The 21,577-nt window shown below is 40.4% G+C and overlaps 1 protein-coding gene across 1 annotated transcript in view; it reads left to right on the forward strand.

The window, feature by feature from the left end:
• LOC124802599 (protein numb) overlaps positions 1-21,577 on the forward strand; it is a 235,952-nt gene that overhangs the window by 192,020 nt on the left and 22,355 nt on the right. Inside the window, exons 9-10 of the mRNA XM_047263479.1 lie at positions 1,568-1,713; positions 17,498-17,660. Coding sequence (XP_047119435.1) covers positions 1,568-1,713; positions 17,498-17,660 — 309 coding nt within the window. The remainder of the gene's footprint in view (positions 1-1,567; positions 1,714-17,497; positions 17,661-21,577) is intronic.

Raw genomic sequence — 21,577 nt, forward strand, 5'->3', positions numbered from 1 at the left:
AATACAATTTGGAAAAAGTGGATTTTAGATCATGCATTCAATTGTAAAGGAGGCAGATGAAATTAGAACAAACCACTGCAGTATTAACAGTACTAGGGATCCATAGATAATAATGTATGGGAGCAGGCTTTGGATATTGAGTAAAAGCAAAGACAAAAGCTTCAATGCTTATAGGGAGGCAGGAGCAGTAGTTCCAATCAAACATGGCCCCTTGTGCCACCTGACATCACTTGGTCCAGCAGCGAGCTCAAGCTGCTATGAGCTGCCGAACTCACCTGCTCACTCACAGAGGTGACACTTCAGCCCTTTCTGGAAAGTTCCAGATGCTGGAATCGTGCCTATAAAGCAGAACCCTGTGCCAGTCCAGCAATAAGAGGTTTTTACCCTGGGTGACTATGTGGGATACAGCCGTTAAAAGTTCAAGTGCTTTATTCGGAGTGATGGCATTTGGAAACTGAGAATATTGTATTCAGACAAGCCAGCACAAAAGATTCAAAGGATATATGTCAGTATTTTCTGAACTACTGGTATTTTTATAGAACTGTAATTGGAAGAAATAAAACACTAAATACATAATGAATAAATTGAAAATGTTAAAACAATTAATGGAGCCCCAGTCTACTGTGGTTACAAATCAAGGCAAGCTTAAGTTATGATATCTTAACTTGGTGTATTTTGATGGCACTATTGGCAATAGTGCTTGGTGAAAGCGGCTGAATGACAGTGATACACTTCTTCTTTTATGCTAGCAACCTTCATGCTAAGCTATAGAAAGATATTGTAACAAACAAAACAAATTTATTTTGCATGGTGAGAATGCATTCTAGAAGGCTTCCAAATGCCAGAATATTTTACTTACAACAGGTTTAAGGGAGGCACGACTTTTCTTAAAATTCTGCAAATCGAAACTCATTGTATTACCCTCTATGGTTGTATTTGGACTGTGTGTGTGTGTGTGTGTGTGTGTGTGTGTGTGTGTGTGTGTGTGTGTATGTGTGTGGGCGCGCGCAGATTTATTTGAAGGATAAACTGTAGATATTTATTATGAAGATATGGAACCACTTTTATGAGTGCTGCGAGTATTCTTTGTGAGAAAAGTAGAACCGTATCCTTAGGCTAGAGAGAGGCAGTGTGGATACTTTTTCTTTAAAAGTACTGATCTACTAGTTATGTTTGTGTGTATTCTCATTGTTTCTTGTTGAAAATGGCAGTTCATACCGTTAGACCAGTAAATCACATAAAGCAAATGCCGAAACAGATTTGTTTGTCAGTTTAATTTTCTGTAAATGTTTCAATGTGTGGCTACACAAAATACCACCATCAGGTACTGTACATGAGATTCTTAGATTTTTTCTAGTAGGACTACTTCTTAAAAATACAAATCTGTATTTACAAATTATTTCATCATACACTACTCACTTACCTGTGAATAAAAAAAGAAATGAAAATGGCTTATTGTTTTCATGTTTATGTAACTTGAGTGACAAATTTTTCTTATAACATAGCTACAGTGAAAGTGAGAGACTGCTCCCTGGAAGTAACAAAATATAACCAATGCGTGTTTCAGTGAGCCCTATACCAGAAGTATCCCCTCTGGCTGACAAGTCGGGTATCAGCGTCGGAGATTCTGTGAGCGCCATGTGTCAACAATTGTCGCAAGGCCTGTCACTGCTGTCTTCGAGTGAGGACTTCCTCCCCGCGCGCACTTCACAGGTACGAATATACAAGTTTGGTCAAGTTGGCAACCAGGAGTTATGCTTGTTCACTCTTATTAATGTACCCAGATGGTATTTGAGATTACCTGACTGACATACACACCAAAAACAAAAGATGGTCTAGATATATAATTTTTCGTTTTAAAAATAGTTTGTAACGTGCGCGCAGAGTACACGATACTCATTAAAGCCTGTACTATGGTAAGTTGACGGGCTTCACCTTATGAGAAAGGATTTTTATATAGATATTGACCGCGTGTACCTGAATGGAGGCAAATCAGACTTACACCCACTCTGTAATAACAATGATACGTCAAGCAAGTCCGAAATGCAACTACACGTCAGGACGGACAAGAAACAACACAGAAGATGCTATCAATTTGTTAATAATACGGTCGCCAGCCTAATTAGGCATTAACTGAGTTTCTTTCCTGTACAAGTTGGTGTACGTGCATGCAAAACAATATGTAATAACACTGCATAATATGGTAAATTTTAGAACCAGAAAATCTACTGAACTGATAATTTCACTTTCTGTACTAATATGGATAAACCATAAATACATAACATTACACTATAATGTTTACTATAAAACTTTGTACTGTCTATTTATCTGATTAAAATCGGGCATAGGTTACCCTAGAAATAGCACTTTCGAAACACACAAACAATGTCAATTTTGACATAGGTAAAACACTGATAAATTTTGGCCTTTATACTGGCTTTAACTTTGCTGGTCAAATCAGTTTAAAACACTTCAGAATTCAAATGAATAAAAGGGGGGGGGGGGACCCTGAAACTGTTATGATCACTGTATAAAAAAATTTAATTACTGAAATCATTGTGTGCTCAAAATTTCCACTATATGAGTTACTACTCTTTTTATCTTATTTCCTGCTCATTTATATACCATTATATCTGTCTCAAAATAATTAAACTTCATTACTAAACCAATTTCAAAATTATCTTCCAACTTTGTCAGACCTTTGTTATTCGTCTATTAGTTCATTAACAACAAAGTTCTTTAAACATTATTCTAACATAGCTAGGTCTGCAGGTAATTATTATTAACATAAACTTTAATTATTCGTTTCGGGACACTCGGATTGCACAACATTTGGAAAGGACCATGGCTAGGTTAGTTGTGAGGATAATTAAATGATAGGACAGTTCTGGTAAAATTTAAGTTGTTATTGAACAGTATGGAACAAAAGTAACACTGGTCCACACGAATACAGTACTAAAGTTTCAACCTGTTCGTATCGATGCGGCGGTTGGCAGGCGGCGAGATGGCGAGGCACAGAGCACACATACAATCACAGCAATGGCTCTTGACGTATCGGCACTTTACTTCTTCTTAGCGTCGCAATACTTTTCCATTTAGTGCCTATGGAATTTTGCCATGCTGTATAGGCGTCAGAACGGCATATCCGAGGCTCAATGAAACTACGTCTTCCAGGAGAGCCTCCTCGATCCAGAACGCGTTGCTCAGACCAATGCCCAACTCCTGTTATGCCGTGCAGTGCCCGTGTGCATTTTCCCGCGCTCGCCTGCCATCCACCTTTTACCGTTCCCCTACAGACAGGGTATTCACCCGAGGTTTTGCATTCTACATATCCTAATACATTGCCTATGTATGGACCAGACGCACAATTACAATTTTAACATCTTACAATAGTTTCAACGTTTCTTACATTTCAATTCTGTTATAATATTGCTTGAAATTTGACATAAACATTAATATTCACATCGAAAATTGTTTACAGTTTCTTTAACATAATGGCATGAAACAAAAAAGAAATGAAATCAGAACATCGATTACACTAATTTATCGAAAATCAGAAGAAAAAATTATTATATGTACAATAGTACAGCGTTGTTGTTGTTACAAGTTCTACTGGCATTAGGTTCATTGTAGTGCACACTGCCTTCTTTAGATTCCTTCACATGTTTTCCTTTCATCGTAGACCACTAAAACGCCTTTCATTGCTGTCGCAGTTATGTTGCGTGTTATATCCGATAAAAAATTAAGTTTAGGCAATTACAGTAATGCTGATGGGAGCAGAATACTATCCTCTTTAAATAAGAGGATGATTGACGTATCTCACTATTAATTGTCAATGACATTTAATGATGAAAATTGCACTAAAACCTTAGAAAATTCTCAAGATGTGCAGAAAGAAAGTGTGTAACATTTTAGTTATTGAAAACTGTCTTTGTAATACAGGAAGAAAAGGATTATTTTCCAAAGAAGAGAAAAATCTACTCACTGGGTACTAACCTAAGAACATGTCATTATTTACCAAAGAAGAGAGAAATATTCTTGCTGTGTACTAATCTAAGAACATGGGGTGGTAGGGATGACATGTGATGTGAGAGAGGAAACTGTAGGTTGAAAACCATGTATTGTGGACATTTATAATAAAATAAAATTGATTTTAGACACATTAGTTGGGCAAAATGGAGCATGGGGTGTGGAAGGAAGAATAAGATATGATGCCCTGATGCAAATCGAAAGGGGAAAATCTCTGCAAATTCTGGTTAAGCAAAGACATGGATTGAAGAGAAACAGTTGAATGTAAGTGGGCAAATGACTAAGATTTGAATCTCAGAAAACTACTAATTGCAAATTGTTGGTAATAAGTAGGTTACAGGCAACAGTTTATAAGGAGACTGTAATAATGGAAATAAGTTAAAAGGAGGGGTATCTGTTGAGAGGCCAGACAAACATGTGGTTCCTGAATAGTGGGAAACAGTTTGGATGGTAGATTGATCTAGCCTTGTAGCATCAACCAAAACAGCCTTGCTATGCTGATTCTGCGAATGGCTGAAAGCAAGGGGAAGCTCCAGCCGTAATTTTTCCTGAAGGCATGCAGCTTTACTGTATGGTTAAATGAGGGCATGCTCTTGGATAAAATATTCCACAGGTAAAATAGTCCCCCATTCAGATCTCTGGGCAGGGACTACTCATGAGGACGTCATTATCAGGAGAAACAAAGCTGGCGTACCATGGATCAGAGCATGGAATGTCAGATCCCTCAATTGGGCAGATAGTTTAGAAAATTTAAAAAGGGAAATGGATAGGTTAAAGTTAGATGTAGTGAGAATTAGTGAAATACGGTGGCAGGAGGAACAAGCCTTTTGGTCAAATGAATACAGGTTAATAAATACAAAATCAAATAATAGTAATGCAGGATTGTGTTTAATAATGGAAAAAAAGAAGTAGAGTGAACGCATTGCCGAAGCCAAGATAGACACGAAGCACGTCCTACCACAGTAGTGCAAGTTCATATGACAACTAGCTCTGCAGATAATGAAGAGATCGAAGAAATGTGTGGTGTGCGTACTGTAAGACCTTCAGTACACACACCATCAGATTATTTGACTGGTCGCTCTAACGAAGTAGGCGAGTGTCAGCAATATGTCTCGTGGTCTTATTGTGGCGTGTTTATCTTCTGCCGTTAGGTCAGACGATAGAAATTCCACTTGCACGCTTAGAGTAGCAGATTGACGGTGACCAACTTTAAACAGAACTTGATTAATTTTCACATACATTTATTAAAATAATAACAAGCATAAAAATAACTTAACTTGGTTCTGGATGCTATTTACAATTGACAATCTGACGTTCCTTTGGTCTTGGTACGTTAATCTTATTCTCACATATCTCTGATACTTGACAAATTGTCTATACATTTCTCTTCATGGCTATGTACAGGAATATGATAATCTTGTTAGGCGCAGACTGGGACTTGACTACAGACTAATGCAGACTGACTAGAGGTCTGTACACTCGTTATAATACCTCGCGCGTTCAGGTATCACTGCACGAGTGTGATGCACGAGGAGAAAAGGTTCTACGTTAGCAGCAATTTCATTGGTTGCGTTACATATTAATACGCAGATCGGTGGAAGCAGAATTTGGTCCGTCTCTAAGACAGCGCCATCTCGTAGTGCGGAGACGGACGAGCACTGCGCCTGCGCTGTTGTGCTTAGCGGGGCGTGCTCTACTGGGAAAGTTGTGTACGCGTTGACTACGCGGAACTATGTACACAACAAAATGTGTGGTGCAATAAAAGAAGTTATTCAGATAGTTAAGGGGGACGAAAATTTAGTAGTCATAGGGGACGGGAATGCGATTGTAGGGAAAGGGGGAGAACGAAAAGTAGTAGGTTAATATGAACTAGAAGTAAGGAATGAAAGGGGAAGTTGCCTGTTAGAATTTTGTGCAGAGCATAACTTAGTTATAGTTAACATTTAGTTTAAGAACGTTATGTACATGGAAGAGGCCTGGAGACTCTGGAAGGTTTCTGATAGATTATATAATGGTAAGACAGAGATTTAGGAACCTGGTTTTTAATTGTAAGACATTTCCAGGGGATGATGTAGACTCTGACTACAACTTACTGGTTATGAACTGTAAATTAAAACTGAAGAAACCACAAAAAGGTAGGAATTTCAGGAGATGGGACCTGGATAAACTGAAAGAACCAGAGGTTGTAGAGAGTTTTAGAGAGCATTAGGGAACAATTGACAAGAACAAGAGAAAGAAACACAATAGAAGAAGAGTGGTTAGCTTTGAGAGATGAAATAGTGAAGGCAGCAGAGGATCAAGTAAGTAAAAAGATGGGGGGTAGTAGAAATCCTTGGGTAACAGAAGAGAGATTGAATTTAATTGATGAAAGGAGAAAATACAAAAATGCAGTAAATGAAGCAGGCGAAAAGGAATACAAACGTCTCAAAAATGAGATCAACAGGAAGTGTAAATTGGCTAACAGGTATGGCTCGAGGACAAATGTAAGTATGTAGAGGCATGTATCAATAGGGGTAAGATAGATACAGCCTACAGGAAAATTAAAGAGACCTTTGGAGAAAAGAGAACCATCTGTATGGATATCAAGAGCTCAGATGGAAAACCCATCCTAAGCAAAGAAGGGAAAGCAGAAAGGTGGAAGGAGTAGACATACGGGCTGTACAGGAGTGATGTACTGGAGGGCAATATTATGGAAATCGAAGAGGATGTAGATGAAGATGAAGTGGGAGACATGATACTAAGTAAAGAATTTGACAGAGCACTGAAAGACCTGAGTCGAAACAAGACCCTGGGAGTAGACAACATTCCATTAGAACTACTGATAGCCTCGGGAGAGCCGGCCATGACAGAACTTTTCCATCTGGTGAGCAGGGTGTATGAGACAGGCAAAATACCCTCAGATTTCAAGAAGAATATAATAATTCCAATCCCAAAGAAAGCACCTGGTGACAAGTGTGAAAATTACCTGACTATTAGTTTAGAAAGTCACGATTTCAAGATGTTGTTGTTGTGGTCTTCAGTCCTGAGACTGGTTTGATGCAGTTCTCCATGTTACTCTATCCTGTGCAAGCTTCTTCGTCTCCCAGTACCTACAGCAATCTACATCCTTCTGAATCTGCTTAGTGTATTCATCTCTTGGTCTCCATCTACGATTTTTACCCTCCACGCTGCCCTCCAATACTAAATTGGTAATCCCTTGATGCCTCAGAACATGTCCTACCAACCAATCCCGTCTTCTGGTCAAGTTGTGCCACAAACTTCTCTTCTCCCCAATCCTGTTCAATACTTCCTCATTAGTTATGTGATCTACCCATCTAATCTTCAGCATTCTTCTGTAGCACCACATTTCGAATGCTTCTATTCTCTTCTTGTCCAAACTATTTATCGTCCATGTTTCACTTCCATACATGACTACACTCCATACAAATACTTTCAGTTATGATTTCCTGACACTTAAATCAATACTCGATGTTAACAAATTTCTCTTCTTCAGAAACGCTTTCCTTGCCATTGCCAGTCTACATTTTATATGCTCTCTACTTCGACCATCATCAGTTATTTTGCTCCCCAAATAGCAAAACTCCTTTACTATTTTAAGTATCTCATTTCCTAATCTAATTCCCTCAGCATCACCCGACTTAATTCGACTACATTCCATTATTCTCGTTTTGCTTTCGTTGATGTTAATCTTATATCCTCCTTTCAAGACACTGTCCATTCCATTCAACTGCTCTTCCAAGTCCTTTGCTGTCTCTGACAGAATTACAATGTCATCGACGAACCTCAAAGTTTTTATTTCTTCTCCATGGATTTTAATACCTACTCCGAATTTTTCTTTTGTTTCCTTAGTGCTTGCTCAATATACAGATTGAACAACATCGGGGAGAGGCTACAACCCTGTCTTACTCTCTTCCCAACCACTGCTTCCCTTTCATGTCCCTCGACTCTTATAACTGCCATCTGGTTTCTGTACAAATTGTAAATAGCCTTTCGCTCCCTGTATTTTACCCCTGCCACCTTTAGAATTTGAAAGAGAGTATTCCAGTCAACATTGTCAAAAGCTTTCTCTAAGTCTACAAATGGTAGAAATGTAGGTTTGCCTTTCCTTAATCTTTCTTCTAAGATAAGTCGTAAGGTCAGTATTGCCACACGTGTTCCAGTGTTTCTACAGAATCCAAACTGATCTTCCCCGAGGTTGCCTTCTACTAGTTTTTCCTTTCATCTGTAAAGAATTCGTGTTAGTATTTTGCAGCTGTGACTTATTGAACTGATAGTTTGGTAATTTTCACATCTGTCAACACCTGCTTTCTTTGGGATTGGAATTATTATATTCTTCCTGAAGTCTGAGGGTATTTCGCCTGTTTCATACATCTTGCTCACCAGATGGTAGAGTTTTGTCAGGACTGGCTCTCCCAAGGCCGTCAGTAGTTCCAATGGAATGTTGTCTACTCCGGGGGCCTTGTTTCGACTCAGGTCTTTCAGTGCTCTGTCAAACTCTTCACGCGGTATCGTATCTCCCATTTCATCTTCATCTACATCCTCTTCCATGTCCATAATATTGTCCTCAAGCACATCGCCCTTGTATAGACCCTCTATATACTCCTTCCACCTTTCTGCTTTCCCTTCTTTGCTTAGAACTGGGTTTCCATCTGAGCTCTTGATATTCATACAAGTCGTTCTCTTATCTCCAAAGGTCTCTTTAATTTTCCTGTAGGCAGTATCTATCTTACCCCTAGTGAGATAAGCCTCTACATCCTTAAATTTGTCCTCTAGCCATCCCTGCTTAGCCGTTTTGCACTTCCTGTCGATCTCATTTTTGAGACGTTTGTATTCCTTTTTGCCCGCTTCATGTACTGCATTTTTATATTTTCTCCTTTCATCAATTAAATTCAATATTTCTTCTGTTACCCAAGGATTTCTACTAGCCCTCGTCTTTTTACCTACTTGATCATCTGCTGCCTTCACTACTCCATCCCTCAAAGCTACCCATTCTTCTTTTACTGTATTTCTTTCCACCATACCTGTCAATTGCTCCCTTATGCTCTCCCTGAAACTCTGTACAACCTCTGGTTCTTTCAGTTTATCCAGGTCCCATCTCCTTAAATTCCCACCTATTTGCAATTTCTTCAGTTTTTACCTACAGTTCATAACCATGAGATTGTGGTCAGAGTCCACATCTGACCCTGGAAATTAAAACCTGATTCCTAAATCTCTGTCGCACCATTATATAATCTATCTGAAACATTCCAGTATCTCCAGGCCTCTTCCATGTATACAACCTTCTTTCATGATTCTTAAACCAAGTGTTAGTTATGATTATGTTGTGCTCTGTGCAAAATTCTACCAGGCGGCTTCCTCTTTCATTTCTGTCCCCCAATCCATATTCACCTACTATGTTTCCTTCTCTCCCATTTCCTACACTCGAATTCCAGTCACCCATGACTATTAAATTTTCGTCTCCCTTCACAATCTGAATAATTTCTTTTATTTCATCATACATTTCTTCAATTTCTTCGTCATCTGCAGAGCTAGTTGGCATATAAACTTGTACTACTGTAGTAGGTGTGGGCTTCGTATCTATCTTGGCCACAATAATGCGTTCACTCTGCTGTTTGTAGTAGCTTACCCGCATTCCTATTTTCCTATTCATTATTAAACCTACTCCTGCATTACCCCTATTTGATTTTGTGTTTATAACCCTGCATTCACCTGACCAAAAGTCTTGTTCCTCCTGCCACCGAACTTCACTAATTCCCACTATACCTAACTTCAACCTATCCGTTTCCCTTTTTAAATTTTCTAACCTACCTGCCCTATTAAGGGATCTGACATTCCACGCTCCGATCCGTAGAACGCCAGTTTTCTTTCTCCTCATAACGACATCCTCCTGAGTAGTCCCCACCCGGAGATCTGAATGGGGGACTATTTTACCTCCGGAATATTTTACCCAAGAGGACGCCATCATTTAATCATACAGTAAAGCTGCATGCCCTCGGAAAAAATTACGGCTGTAGTTTCCCATTGCTTTCAGCCGTTCGCAGTACCAGCACAGCAAGGCCGTTTTGGTTGTTGTTACAAGGCCAGATCAGTCAATCATCCAGACTGTTGCCCTTGCAACTACTGAAAAGGCTGCTGCCCCTCTTCAGGAACCACACGTTTGTCTGGCCTCTCAACAGATACCCCTCTGTTGTGGTTGCATCTACGGTACGGCTATCTGTATCGCTGAGGCACGCAAGCCTCCCCACCAACGGCAAGGTCCATGGTTCATGGGGGGGGGTTTCAAGATACTGACACAAATTCTTTACAGATGAATGGAAAAACTGGTAAAAGCATATCTTGGAGAAGATCAGATTGGATTCTGTAGAAATGTTGGAACACGCAAGGCAATAGTGACCCTCCGACTTGACTTAGAAGATAGGTTTAGGAAAGGCAAACCAACATTTGTAGCATTTGTAGACTTAGAGGAAGTGTTTGACAATATTGACTGGATTACTCTCTCTCAAATTCTGAAGGTGGCAGGGGTAAAATACAGGGATATAAAGGCTATTTACAATTTGCACAGAAACCAGATGGCAGTTATAAGAGACGAGAGGGCATGAAAGGGAATCAGTGGTTGGGAAGGAAGTGAGACAGGATTGTAGCCTATCACTGATGTTATTCTTTCTGTATATTGGACAAAATAAATAAATAAATAAAAGTACGAAGTAGGAATTAAAATCCACGGAGAAGAAATAAAAGCTTGAGAGGTTTGCCGATGACGTAATTCTGTGAGAGACAGCAAAGTACCTGGAAGAGGAACTGAACAGTGTCTTGAAAGGAGGACATAAGATGAACATCAACAAAAGCAAAACGAGGATAATGGAATGTAGTCGAATTACATCACGTGATGCTGAGGGTATTAGATTAGGAAATGACACACTTAAAGTAGTAAATGAGTTTTGCTGTTTGAGGAGGAAAATCACTGATAATGGTCGAAGTAGAGAGCATATAAAATGTAGACTGGCAATGGGAAGAAAAGTGTTTCTGAAGAAAAGAAATTTGCTAACACCGAGTATAGATTTGTCAGGAAGTCTATTCTGAAAGTGTTTGTATGGATTGTACCCATGTATGGAAGTGAAACATGGATGATAAATGGTTTAGCCAAGAAGAGAATAGAAGCTTTCGAAATGTGGCGCTACAGAAGAGTGCTGAAGATTAAATGGGTAGATTACATAACTAATGAGGTGGTACTGAATAGAATTGGGGCGAACAGCAGTTTGTGGTACAACTTGACTAGAAGAAGGGATCGGTTGGTAGGACACATTCTGAGGCATCAAGGGATCACCAGTTTAATACTGGAGGGAAGTGTAGAGAAAAAATCGTAGAGGGAGACTAAGAGATGAATACGATAAGCAGATTCAGAAAGACATAGGTTGCAGTAGTTACTTGGAGATGAAGAAGCTTGCAAAGGATAGAGTAGAACTGAGAGCTGCACCAAACCAGTCTGTGGACTGAAGACCACAACTCAACACACGAAACACAGTGGCTGGAAAGTACTTACTTTAGGGTGACAGTTCCTGGTATTGCCGATAGGAATTCTTAATGTACAGGTATTGTGTATTTAAACCAGGGACCTAGAAAGACAGAGGCTTTGTCCCACTGTAACCCTCACTGGTTCACAACCCCACAACAGGCCATAGCAGTCCACCCGCGCCACACTGAACCCAGGATTATTGTGCGGTTTGGCCACCAGTGGACCCCTGCCCCCGGGAACGTCTCATACCAGACGAGTGTAACCCCAAATGTTTGTGTGAGTAATCACAGTGTACGCATACTTGGAGACAGTGTTTGCGCAGCAATCACTGACATAGTGTAACTGAGGCGGAGTAAGGGAAAACCCCCTTAAAAACCATCCACAGGCTGGCCGGCACATCAGACCTCAGCACTGATCTGCAAGGTGGATTCGTGCCAGGGACCAGCATGCCTTCCCGCTTGGGAAGCAGCACATTAGACCACGTGGCTAGGTGGGCAGGCATAATGTACAGGTACTGTACTGTTAGTTTCCTTAAGAGAAAGGTCACAGTACAGTAATTTTTGAAATTCAGTTATAGTGATAAACAAATTTATAGGTAGAACGAATGCAGTGATACATTTTCTTATTACTAGTTTAGGCAACTGTGAAACAAAAATTGTTCTCTTAATAATTGCAAAAACCAAATTCTATGCATTTTGTGTAATCCGTCTTACAGAATTTAGTTTACTTTGCTCAGTTGCTCTACCACTTGTTTCTACAAAAAGTACTGTGAGGAGGTTAGAAAACACTCTAAAATAAGTCATATATTAAATAGGGTTTCAGTGTGTGAAATTGCTTATATGCTTGTTATGAGATGGAAGTGCTGGCCACAATTTATTATTTTTCTTGATTCAGTTTTCCTGTAATACAAAACTATTTATTTTTTTATTCAGGCTCAGAGTTGTGGGAGTTTTTAAGTGTTACGCAAGTGAACATTATTTCTGGACAGACAGACAAACAAGAAAGAAATTAGCAACAACCTGCTACCTCTTATTTTGCCAGGTATTAAAGTTCTCGAAAGTAAACAGACGTTAAGCAAAAAGAAATGTGTCACCCTTACTAAGTAGTTTCACTTTGAATACCACTGGACAAAATTTAGTGAATTAGCTTTTGTCAAATACGCCAGATGTGTTATACTGTGAAAAAGAGAATAACCCTACGAAGAAGGTGAAATAGGAAAGGAAAGAATGTGATTTTCTTCTACATCTGTGCTTTTCTTTCTCTTAGCCTATTTGTTGTAGTGGCACAGCAAGTCCAAATATCATCAGACTTCCTTCAGTAAGGACCAGTTTGTTGCTATTTTGCCATATCCAGTTCATCTTTTTGTCATTCTGTGATTCCAAGAGTCAGCAATGTAAGTATTCTTTCGTCAGAACCTGTAGTAGTTACCAGAGAAGCAAATCCCATCGCAAGTATCCTACACAACTACTTTCGGAACTGTGGCATAGGCTGGATCCATTTGTTTCATCGTTATGATTTCTGTGCTTTATGATTTTTGTGTGGTGTGTTCTTCATGGCTTGCACGGAAAAATAACTACTTCATTCCTGCCATTGTGACATATCAAATTTATTTCTTGAAGAAATACATCATCCAGTTATTTATTGTTGTTTTCCTTCAAGTAATGCAGTCCACAGCCACGGAGCTCAACTACCATGAATAATTAATAAATTTACTTGTTATTGAGCCTTTGGTCTAAAGAGATCAAAATTCCATTTGATGCATACTTATTCTTTGGCTGGTGTAGCCATGTGGTTGATTAACAAAGCTGCACTGTCAGATATTGGAAGTGACAAACTGAGTTTGTACATACGATGGAAAACAGATGTTCACTGTGTAACGTCCGCCACATTCCAGTCAGCTAAACTCCTTGAACACTTATTGAAATCCACCAAATGCATGTCGTCTGTGAGTGATGTTAAGTCTTGGTGGTATGTGAATGCTATTAAAAAAGATGCTTTCATTTAGCCAGAGTCATACAGTCAGGGCAGTTCATTCTTGTAACATGTTGTGGTATCACGTATCAGTACCACTCCACAGGCATAAAGTTGGTTATGGAATTGCAAAGTTCCATCAGACGTCGATAGGGGTCATGTGGGATTCGGCAGACCCAGTGGAGCACGCCCAGTAAGCCAGGCCTCCATTGGCTCCCTACCACGATTGCCCTCTGCTGCTGCAATACAAGACAGTTGGCAGCTGATACACAGGCCACACGCGATTGGAGCTTCTCTGCTACATGATGCTCCGCCGATGCCGCATAGTTGTGAGTCCAACACCCACCATGGTGTGTTGCTGGAACAGAAACCCCAAACGTGGATGATCGGCAGGGCCAACTGGATGCTGTTCGGCCAGTTGGCTGTGTTTGAACATCGTGACAGCGTCCAGGAATGGGTGGATCACATCACACATGTGATCCATCACACTGCCGATCTGTCCATACCAATGTCTTTGGGCCCTCTTCAGAGGCGACCTGTCCCTTGGTGGACAGAAGAGTGCCATTTAGCCATCCAGAACGGGCGTGCAGCTCTTAGACGGTTTAAATGCCGCCTGACAGCAGACAATCTCTCAACCTTTCGAATTGTGAGAGCCAAGGCTCACCGTGTCTCATGGCAGGAGTTCGTAGATTCCATCAACCATTACACTTGTTCCACAAAAGTATGGGAAGCCGTCTGGAGGATTTCCAGTAAACACAGCCGTTTACCGATAGTTGCAGTGTTGAATGAGGGGTACCTCCAAACAACACGTAGAAACATTGCTCAGACGCTGACCGAGCATTTTGCACTAACTACTGCCAATGAAAGCCAGGATCCAGCATTTCGTCACTACCGTGCGGCCTTTGAGTGGGAAAAGTTGGACTTCATGTTGAACATTTCTGAGGCCTACAACTGCCCTTTCTCCATGTGGGAGCTCGAATCAGCACTGACTGAGACTTCTGAAACCACACCCAGTCCCAACCACATCTGGTACTGCATGCTTCGACATCTACCAGTGGTATCGAAGGAAATCCTCCTGGAATGTTTAAATCTAATATGGCAGACAGGTGTCTTCCCCAACTCTTGGAGGGAGGCAGTTCTAATCCCTCTCCTCAAACCAGGAGAGGACTGCACATGTCCCAGTAGTTATCAGAGTATCGCCTTGATGAGCTGTGTAGGAAAGACCCTGGAACGGATGCTTAACTGTTGTCTGGACTGGCTTTTAGAGACCAGGCAACTCCTTAGCCACTCTCAGTGTAGATTTTGAAGATTTCGGTCCACAGTAGACAACATAACCCTCCTAGAAGCAGCTATTCAGCAGGCTTTCCTCCGTCATCATCGCTGTATCGGCATATTCTTTGATATCAGTAAGGCATACTGTATTCTGGCACAACTGCATCATTGGGGCTTTCATGGCCACCTCCCCACTTTCATTCGGTCTTTTCTGTCTCAGCGGTTTTTCGGACCTGAGTTGACAGTGTGAACTGTCTGATCAGTTTCAGCAGGAGAATAGTGTCCCCCAGGGCAGTGTCTTAAGTGTTACCCTCTTTGCCATAGCCATCAAAAGTATAACATCTATGGTAAGGAGTCTAGTACAGTGCTCCTTATTTGTGGGCGACTTTGCTGTTTGCTGTTCCTCTTCCAGTGTTGCAACGGTGAGCCGTCAGTTGCAACTTACAGTGCGGCGGTTAGAGGAGTGGGCTGCAAAGACTGGTTTTCAGATTTCTACCGGTGAGAGAGAGTGAGTGAGTGAGTGAGTGAGTGAGTGAGTGAGCATGTGTGTGTGTGTGTGTGTGTGTGTGTGTGTGTGTGTGTGTGTGTGTGTGTGCATTTCAGTCATTCTCGTCGTCCTTTTAATTTGCCTGCCTTGCGTATTGGGGGACACTATCCTACATTTTAGAGAGACAGTGCAATTTCTGGGCCTCAGGTTTGACTGGTTGCCATACCTACTTGCAAGCTAGAACCCTGAAAGCACTGAACATCCTTAAGTGCCTCAGCTACAGGTCTTGGGGAGTGGACAGGGCACACATCCTCCAGTTTTATCGAGCTTTTGGGCGTTCGAGACTGGACTATGGGTGCATGGTGTATGGGTCAGCAAGGCCCTCTTATTTGTGGATACTTGACGCTGTCCATCATGCGAGGATTCAACTGGCCACGGGTGATTATTTGACCAGTTTCATAGCAAGCCTCTGTGCTGAGGTGGGAGAACTGCCACTTACCATCCGGTGTCAGCTGCTCCTGGTGAGCCATGCTTGTAAGTTCCTCACAGCTCTGACTTCACCTGCACACCATATTGTTGCTCGTCTGCCTCTGGAGTGCCTTTTTTCCTACCGTCCACGAGCCATGATGCCGTTTGGGGTCCATTTTAACGTGTGCTGGAGTCCCTCAGTGTGGAGCCCGTATGTCCCCAAATCCAGGGTTTTAGTTCCTGCCACCCTGGTTACTGAAGAGGCCCAGAGTGATTTAGATTTGGTGTGGTACAAGAGAGATTGCACTCCTGCTTCCATTTTTAATGCAACATTTTCTGCCATTTTATCTGAGCGCCACGACTATGTAGCTGTTTCTACGGATGGGTCAAAACAGGGATTCCGTTGGTTGCTCTGTTGTTTTTCCAGATCGTGTCCTCGAAGTCCAACTGCCTCAAGCATTTACTGTCTTTGATGTAGAATTGTCTGCGATCTTGCGGGCACTGTAGCAGATGAGTTGCTCTTTCCGTCCTAAATTTCTTGTCTGTTGTGATTCACTAAGTGCCCTTCACTCATTGCAACATTTGTATCCAGTAGATAAAATAGTCCAGACCATCCAGGTTGCCCTCCTCCAATTAAAACAACTGGGGAAGGAGGTGGAGCTCACGAGTCATGCGTCGGTGGGAGGATGAGTGGCTGGAAATGACTGACAATAAGCTTCGTTTAGTCAAGGCCACAATGTGTCTGTGGTGTACTTCCTTCCAGCCACATAGACGGGACGAGGTTCTCCTCACTTTGCTTCATATAGGCCACAGTCCTGTGATGCATGGCTTCCTGCTCCGGTGAGAGGACCCTCCAATGTGTAGTACTTGGAGTGTCCAGGTCACTGTGTGCCACGTTTTATTAGATTGTGTTTTATTTTCTGACCAAGCGGGCCATGGCTGACTTGCCAGCAGATCTGTCATCTCTTTTAGGCAATACTCAAATGAATGTGGTTAAAGTTTTAAAGTTCTGTGACTTGTCGAATGGTTTTACTAAGATTTTAGGGAGAGGTTCTTAATTTGTTCACAGGGTGACCGGCTCGCCCATATTTTACGTAAGTGGCCAACCAGTGACAATTTCCTGTGGCATCTTTAGTGCTCCTTTCTCGTTTTCCTTACATTTTATTTTCTTATGCAGCATTTTTCATCTTTACCCACTTTCTTTGCGTATATGCTTCCATTTTACTAAATTTGTCCACATTCATTTCTTTTAATGTTTGTCAGGGTGCTGATCTGGACTCTCCTCTTGCATTATTTGTAAAGGCTCTTTGTACACCTAAAAAAATACAAAAAGTAAATCTTCTGTTTCCTTTGTTGGCTTGTTTGCTAAGCATTTTTGCTATTGTACAGCTTTTCTACGATGACGGTTGCTGCATCGTTCTTAGCCCACCTCTCCTTACCATTGTGTGGGAAGTCCCACACAACACATTATGTTACTGTTAAGATTCAGGTATATTCTTCGTAGAGGGGGGAGGGGGGGGGGGGGGAGAGAGAGAGAGAGAGAGAGAGAGAGAGAGAGAGAGAGAGAGAGAGAGAGAGAGAATTTGGATTTTTTGAATAAAATAATGTAAATGTGCATTTTTAAAATGATACAGCACTATCTTAGTGGAAAATTAATATTTTTGTGCTAAATGTTAGGTGGTATTGCACTGGAAATGATCAGTGAAATAATGAGTCGTACAACCGAATATTAACCTCAACTGTTATCACTTTTACAGCAATCTACGACGACTACGACCAGCTCTACCACAGCAGCCCGCCCGCTGCCAGCGCCTGCCCCTGTGGCATCCACAGCAGCAGCATTTGCCACAAATGCTGTTGCAGCTGTCCATTCTTCTAACAGCATATTCTCTGCCACCTTCAACAGTGTCGGTGTAACCGGTTAGTAATCAGCAAGAAGTAACTTATAAGAGGTTTTTCCTATGGATTCTTGTGATTTGTATGGGCAGTGTCCAGGTCTTGAGATCTTGTTAAGCAACAAGAGAAATAGGCTGAAGGTGCTCTGTACCTACATGTGCATTTGGACTATGAAAGCCATTGCATATTGTGTTGTACAGCATACTCCACACCAGTTGAAACAGATGTCTTTTATCATGTTGAAATTCTCAATGCTGATGACCTTGTGGTATGATAGCTTCCTTATGTAGTGGCAGGACAATGACATATTCATCACTCTAGAATTCTTCACATTATTGCTCAATGACCTGCATTGGAGAGCCTTCCAGACATGAGTAGCAGTGACTCAATCAACTGTGTGACATTCTGTGCATGAAGCAGCAGGCACCTATCGTCAGTTGTGTCTAGAGACTCCTCTCCTGCTGTCCAAAAACCTCTGGACATCTAAGTACACACACACACACACACACACACACACACACACAAGGAATCGTAATTAGGAAGCGAGCAGACTGTTCACCAGGTAGCAGATGTTTTGAGTCATCAACAGCCGCACGAAAAAGAGAAATAAAACTTCCTAGCTTTTGGAATAAATCATTTACAGTAAGAATAAAATAATCTGTACAATTCAGGTGTAGATGGTCTTAGTCTAGTGAGCATTGCCTTATTCTTCTGTCTACATTTCAGGTCTACGTCTCCTAATACTTCTTACAATGTGTCAATGCTTGCACCAACACTCCATTTTCTATGCTTCTGGTCTCCAGTTGTCTTCACATTTGTAATTGTTAGGTGTTCACAAAGACAACAGACTGTGATTATGCTAAAAAGTAACACCCTCAGGTTTGGACTGAGATGCAGTTGTATAAGCACTTTTGTAATATCTGTGATTTTATTAACTTTTTAAAATTTGTATCATTTTTTTCTTAGAAAGCACTGTCACATGATTTGGGTAAGTAGAAGGCTACAATAACACAATATCAGTTAATTGCACTAGAAAGTAATTGCAGTTTCCCCTCTGCAATATTTCAAGGCTATGTGTGTTTTATTTTGACTGTTATATCTTGCCACAATTCATCTGGAATAAAAGTAATTCTTGTCCAGAAGCCTGCAATTTTTACATATTTTTCAATATAGTGAAACATTTCTTTTACAGTTTTGGCAATAATGCATTTATCTTCACTACATTGATAGCTCATGATCTTAAATGTGAAATAAATTATAGAAAGAAGCTTCCTTTTAGAAAAGTGTTTGAGGTCTGTCACATGTATTAATAGCCAGTCTCTTATTGTTGTAGATACACATTATCAAGTATAGATTTCAAGTACACTGTATAAAGATTCTCAGACTTTTCCTATTGCAGTTAATGTTAAATGATAAGATAATTATTTTGATGCTCAATAGAGATATACATCATGTTGCATTGCTGATAAATAGTTTGCAGTGAGCATTCTCGATCAATAGAATCTTAAAATTTATGTGCCTCACAGAAACATAAGGGAGCTTTACACACACAAATGATTGTTGATACACTTCTTCTAGCTAAATTCAAATTGCAGCTCTGCATAAATAATCTCTTACAGCATACAGCCATCAATTACTCTGCAATTGTGCACGGCGTCTTGAGTGACAGCCCAAGACATATCCATGTCTATTGCATTCTTCGGGGTTAAACTACATTTCATGGTGCTCGTATGAACAAAATTTGGCACAGGCAAATCATGTGGATGTTGTGACAACAAAGTTAAACATTCTTGTTTACGTTAGAATGGTATTAAAAAGACTTAATACAATGCGTATTAAATATTAGTTGTCAAATAGAATTATCTCTGAGAAAACAAATTTACCGATAACATTATTTTTTCAGAGAGAGGGAAAAAATTATTATGAGAATTGTGGAAGGAGCAAAGAATAGGCAAACATGTAAATTTCTGTTCAGAAGCCTTGATTTATTGACTGTTGTGTTGTGTTGTGTTGTGTTGTGTTGTGTGTGCGTGTGTGTGCGTGTGTGTGCGTGTGTGTGCGTGTGTGTGCGTGTGTGTGTGTGTGTGTGTGTGTGTGTGTGTCAGGAACCTCAACATTTTTGGAAATATTCTTTGAAAAGGTGTATCGCACAGGATGCATGTAAGCTGTTACATTACTGCTTCATACTATTTGGAACTGCTCTGTATTTTATGACATCAAAGACCTACACTAAAATTGTAGAATGAAGCATAAAATACTATTTAAAAATTCAAATGTTGTTGGAAACTAGAATAATTCATGTACAATGTGTATAAATAAGTAAAATTGTTGTTATTGATATATATGGTAAATTTTCTTTGTCCTGACACACAAACACAAACTAGTGTGGTGTATAGTAATATAACGAAACACCATGAATGACTCATTAAATGCCTCAGTCTCATAACTATACGATATACCGTATGATAGTAAGAAACAAAATCAAACCAAACGGTTGATATTTGTTGTTATACAGACACTATATCATGGCAGTTTTAGATGGGGATTGCTTTGAAGTGTGGTTGTGTAAGATACCGGTAGAGTTCGAGCCTGAACTACCATTACCAGCGCAGCAAAAATTGCACTGTAGCCTTTGCCAAATGCTTCGTGTACTCCAGTTTGGTTTGTTTTATGGATTGCTTGTTTTTCTTATTTTGAAATGAGTAAGAGACTAATCCTGGTGCATAAAGGAATTCAAATGTGACTCTTGTGACAACAGAAGGAATCCGTGATCCCTATGGCCATTACGTCAGTTCTGCTTTCATGGAAGCACAAAACACGAATGTAGGATGGCAGCCCTGCAAGGAGGTGGGGCTTGTTTTTCCTTTCTGCTCCTTTCCATTTGGGCAGTGTTAAGTTCTCATATTTTTATGGTTCTGGCTGGCTGTCACAATATACTGTCTCCATAATACACTGTAGGAAATCCTGAAGTGTCAGTGTAAGATCGAAAGAAATGCATCCCACAGCTGTGAGTATTAAAATCCTAATGGTAAACTGCCGCAGTATTCTCAACAAAATGCCAGAGTTTGAAGTGTTACTGAAAAGCAGTGAATCTCACATAATACTAGATACAGAAAACTGATCGAAACCTGAAATTGGTAGCAATGAGATTTGGAGGGAAATGTAAGTGCGTATCGAAAGGATAGGCAAATGGGAAATGAAGGTGGTGTATTGGGGTGGTGTATTTGTTGCACAAAAAACTCAAATTCACCAAGGTAGAAATTGATGCTGCATGTGAGATCGTTTTGACAAGAATCGGTATCAGGGGTGGGCATAAAATGATAATTGGATCCTTGTATGGCCCACTAGACTCGTCCCTGGATGTAACCAAAAAGTCACATAAAACCTCAGTTCACTTGTACAGGACTTCCCCAGTCATACTTTAATCATCGATGGAGATTTTAATCATCCAAAAGTTAATTGCGAAAATTACAGTTTTGTTAGTGGTAGACATGACAATATATCCTATTAATCTTTACTAAATGCCTTCTCTGAAAACTACCTAGCACAAATAGTTAGAAACGCCACTCATGATGGAAATATTTTGGATCTAATCACAACAAATTGACCTGACATCTTTGAAGATGTCCACATTCAAATTGGTATCTGTAACCACGATGCGGTTGTGGCACTAATGATTATCAGAGTACAAAGTACAACAGAAAGATATTTATGGCCAGTAAACTAGATAAAAATATCTCAGTGAGGAACTTGAATCTTTCTCACAGGGCAGGAATGTGTAGGGGAACTCTGGCTCAAGTTTACGAGAATAGTTGACCATGCACTGGGTAGATATGTACCCAGTAGAACAGTTCATAATGGAAGGAAACCTCCATGACAGACAGTCACTGTAAACAAACACAGATTACTGCATAATAAGTGTAAAACCAAGTGTATGGCTA

Source organism: Schistocerca piceifrons, chromosome 6 (assembly GCF_021461385.2).
Source record: "Schistocerca piceifrons isolate TAMUIC-IGC-003096 chromosome 6, iqSchPice1.1, whole genome shotgun sequence".
Taxonomy (NCBI): Eukaryota; Metazoa; Arthropoda; class Insecta; order Orthoptera; family Acrididae; genus Schistocerca; species Schistocerca piceifrons.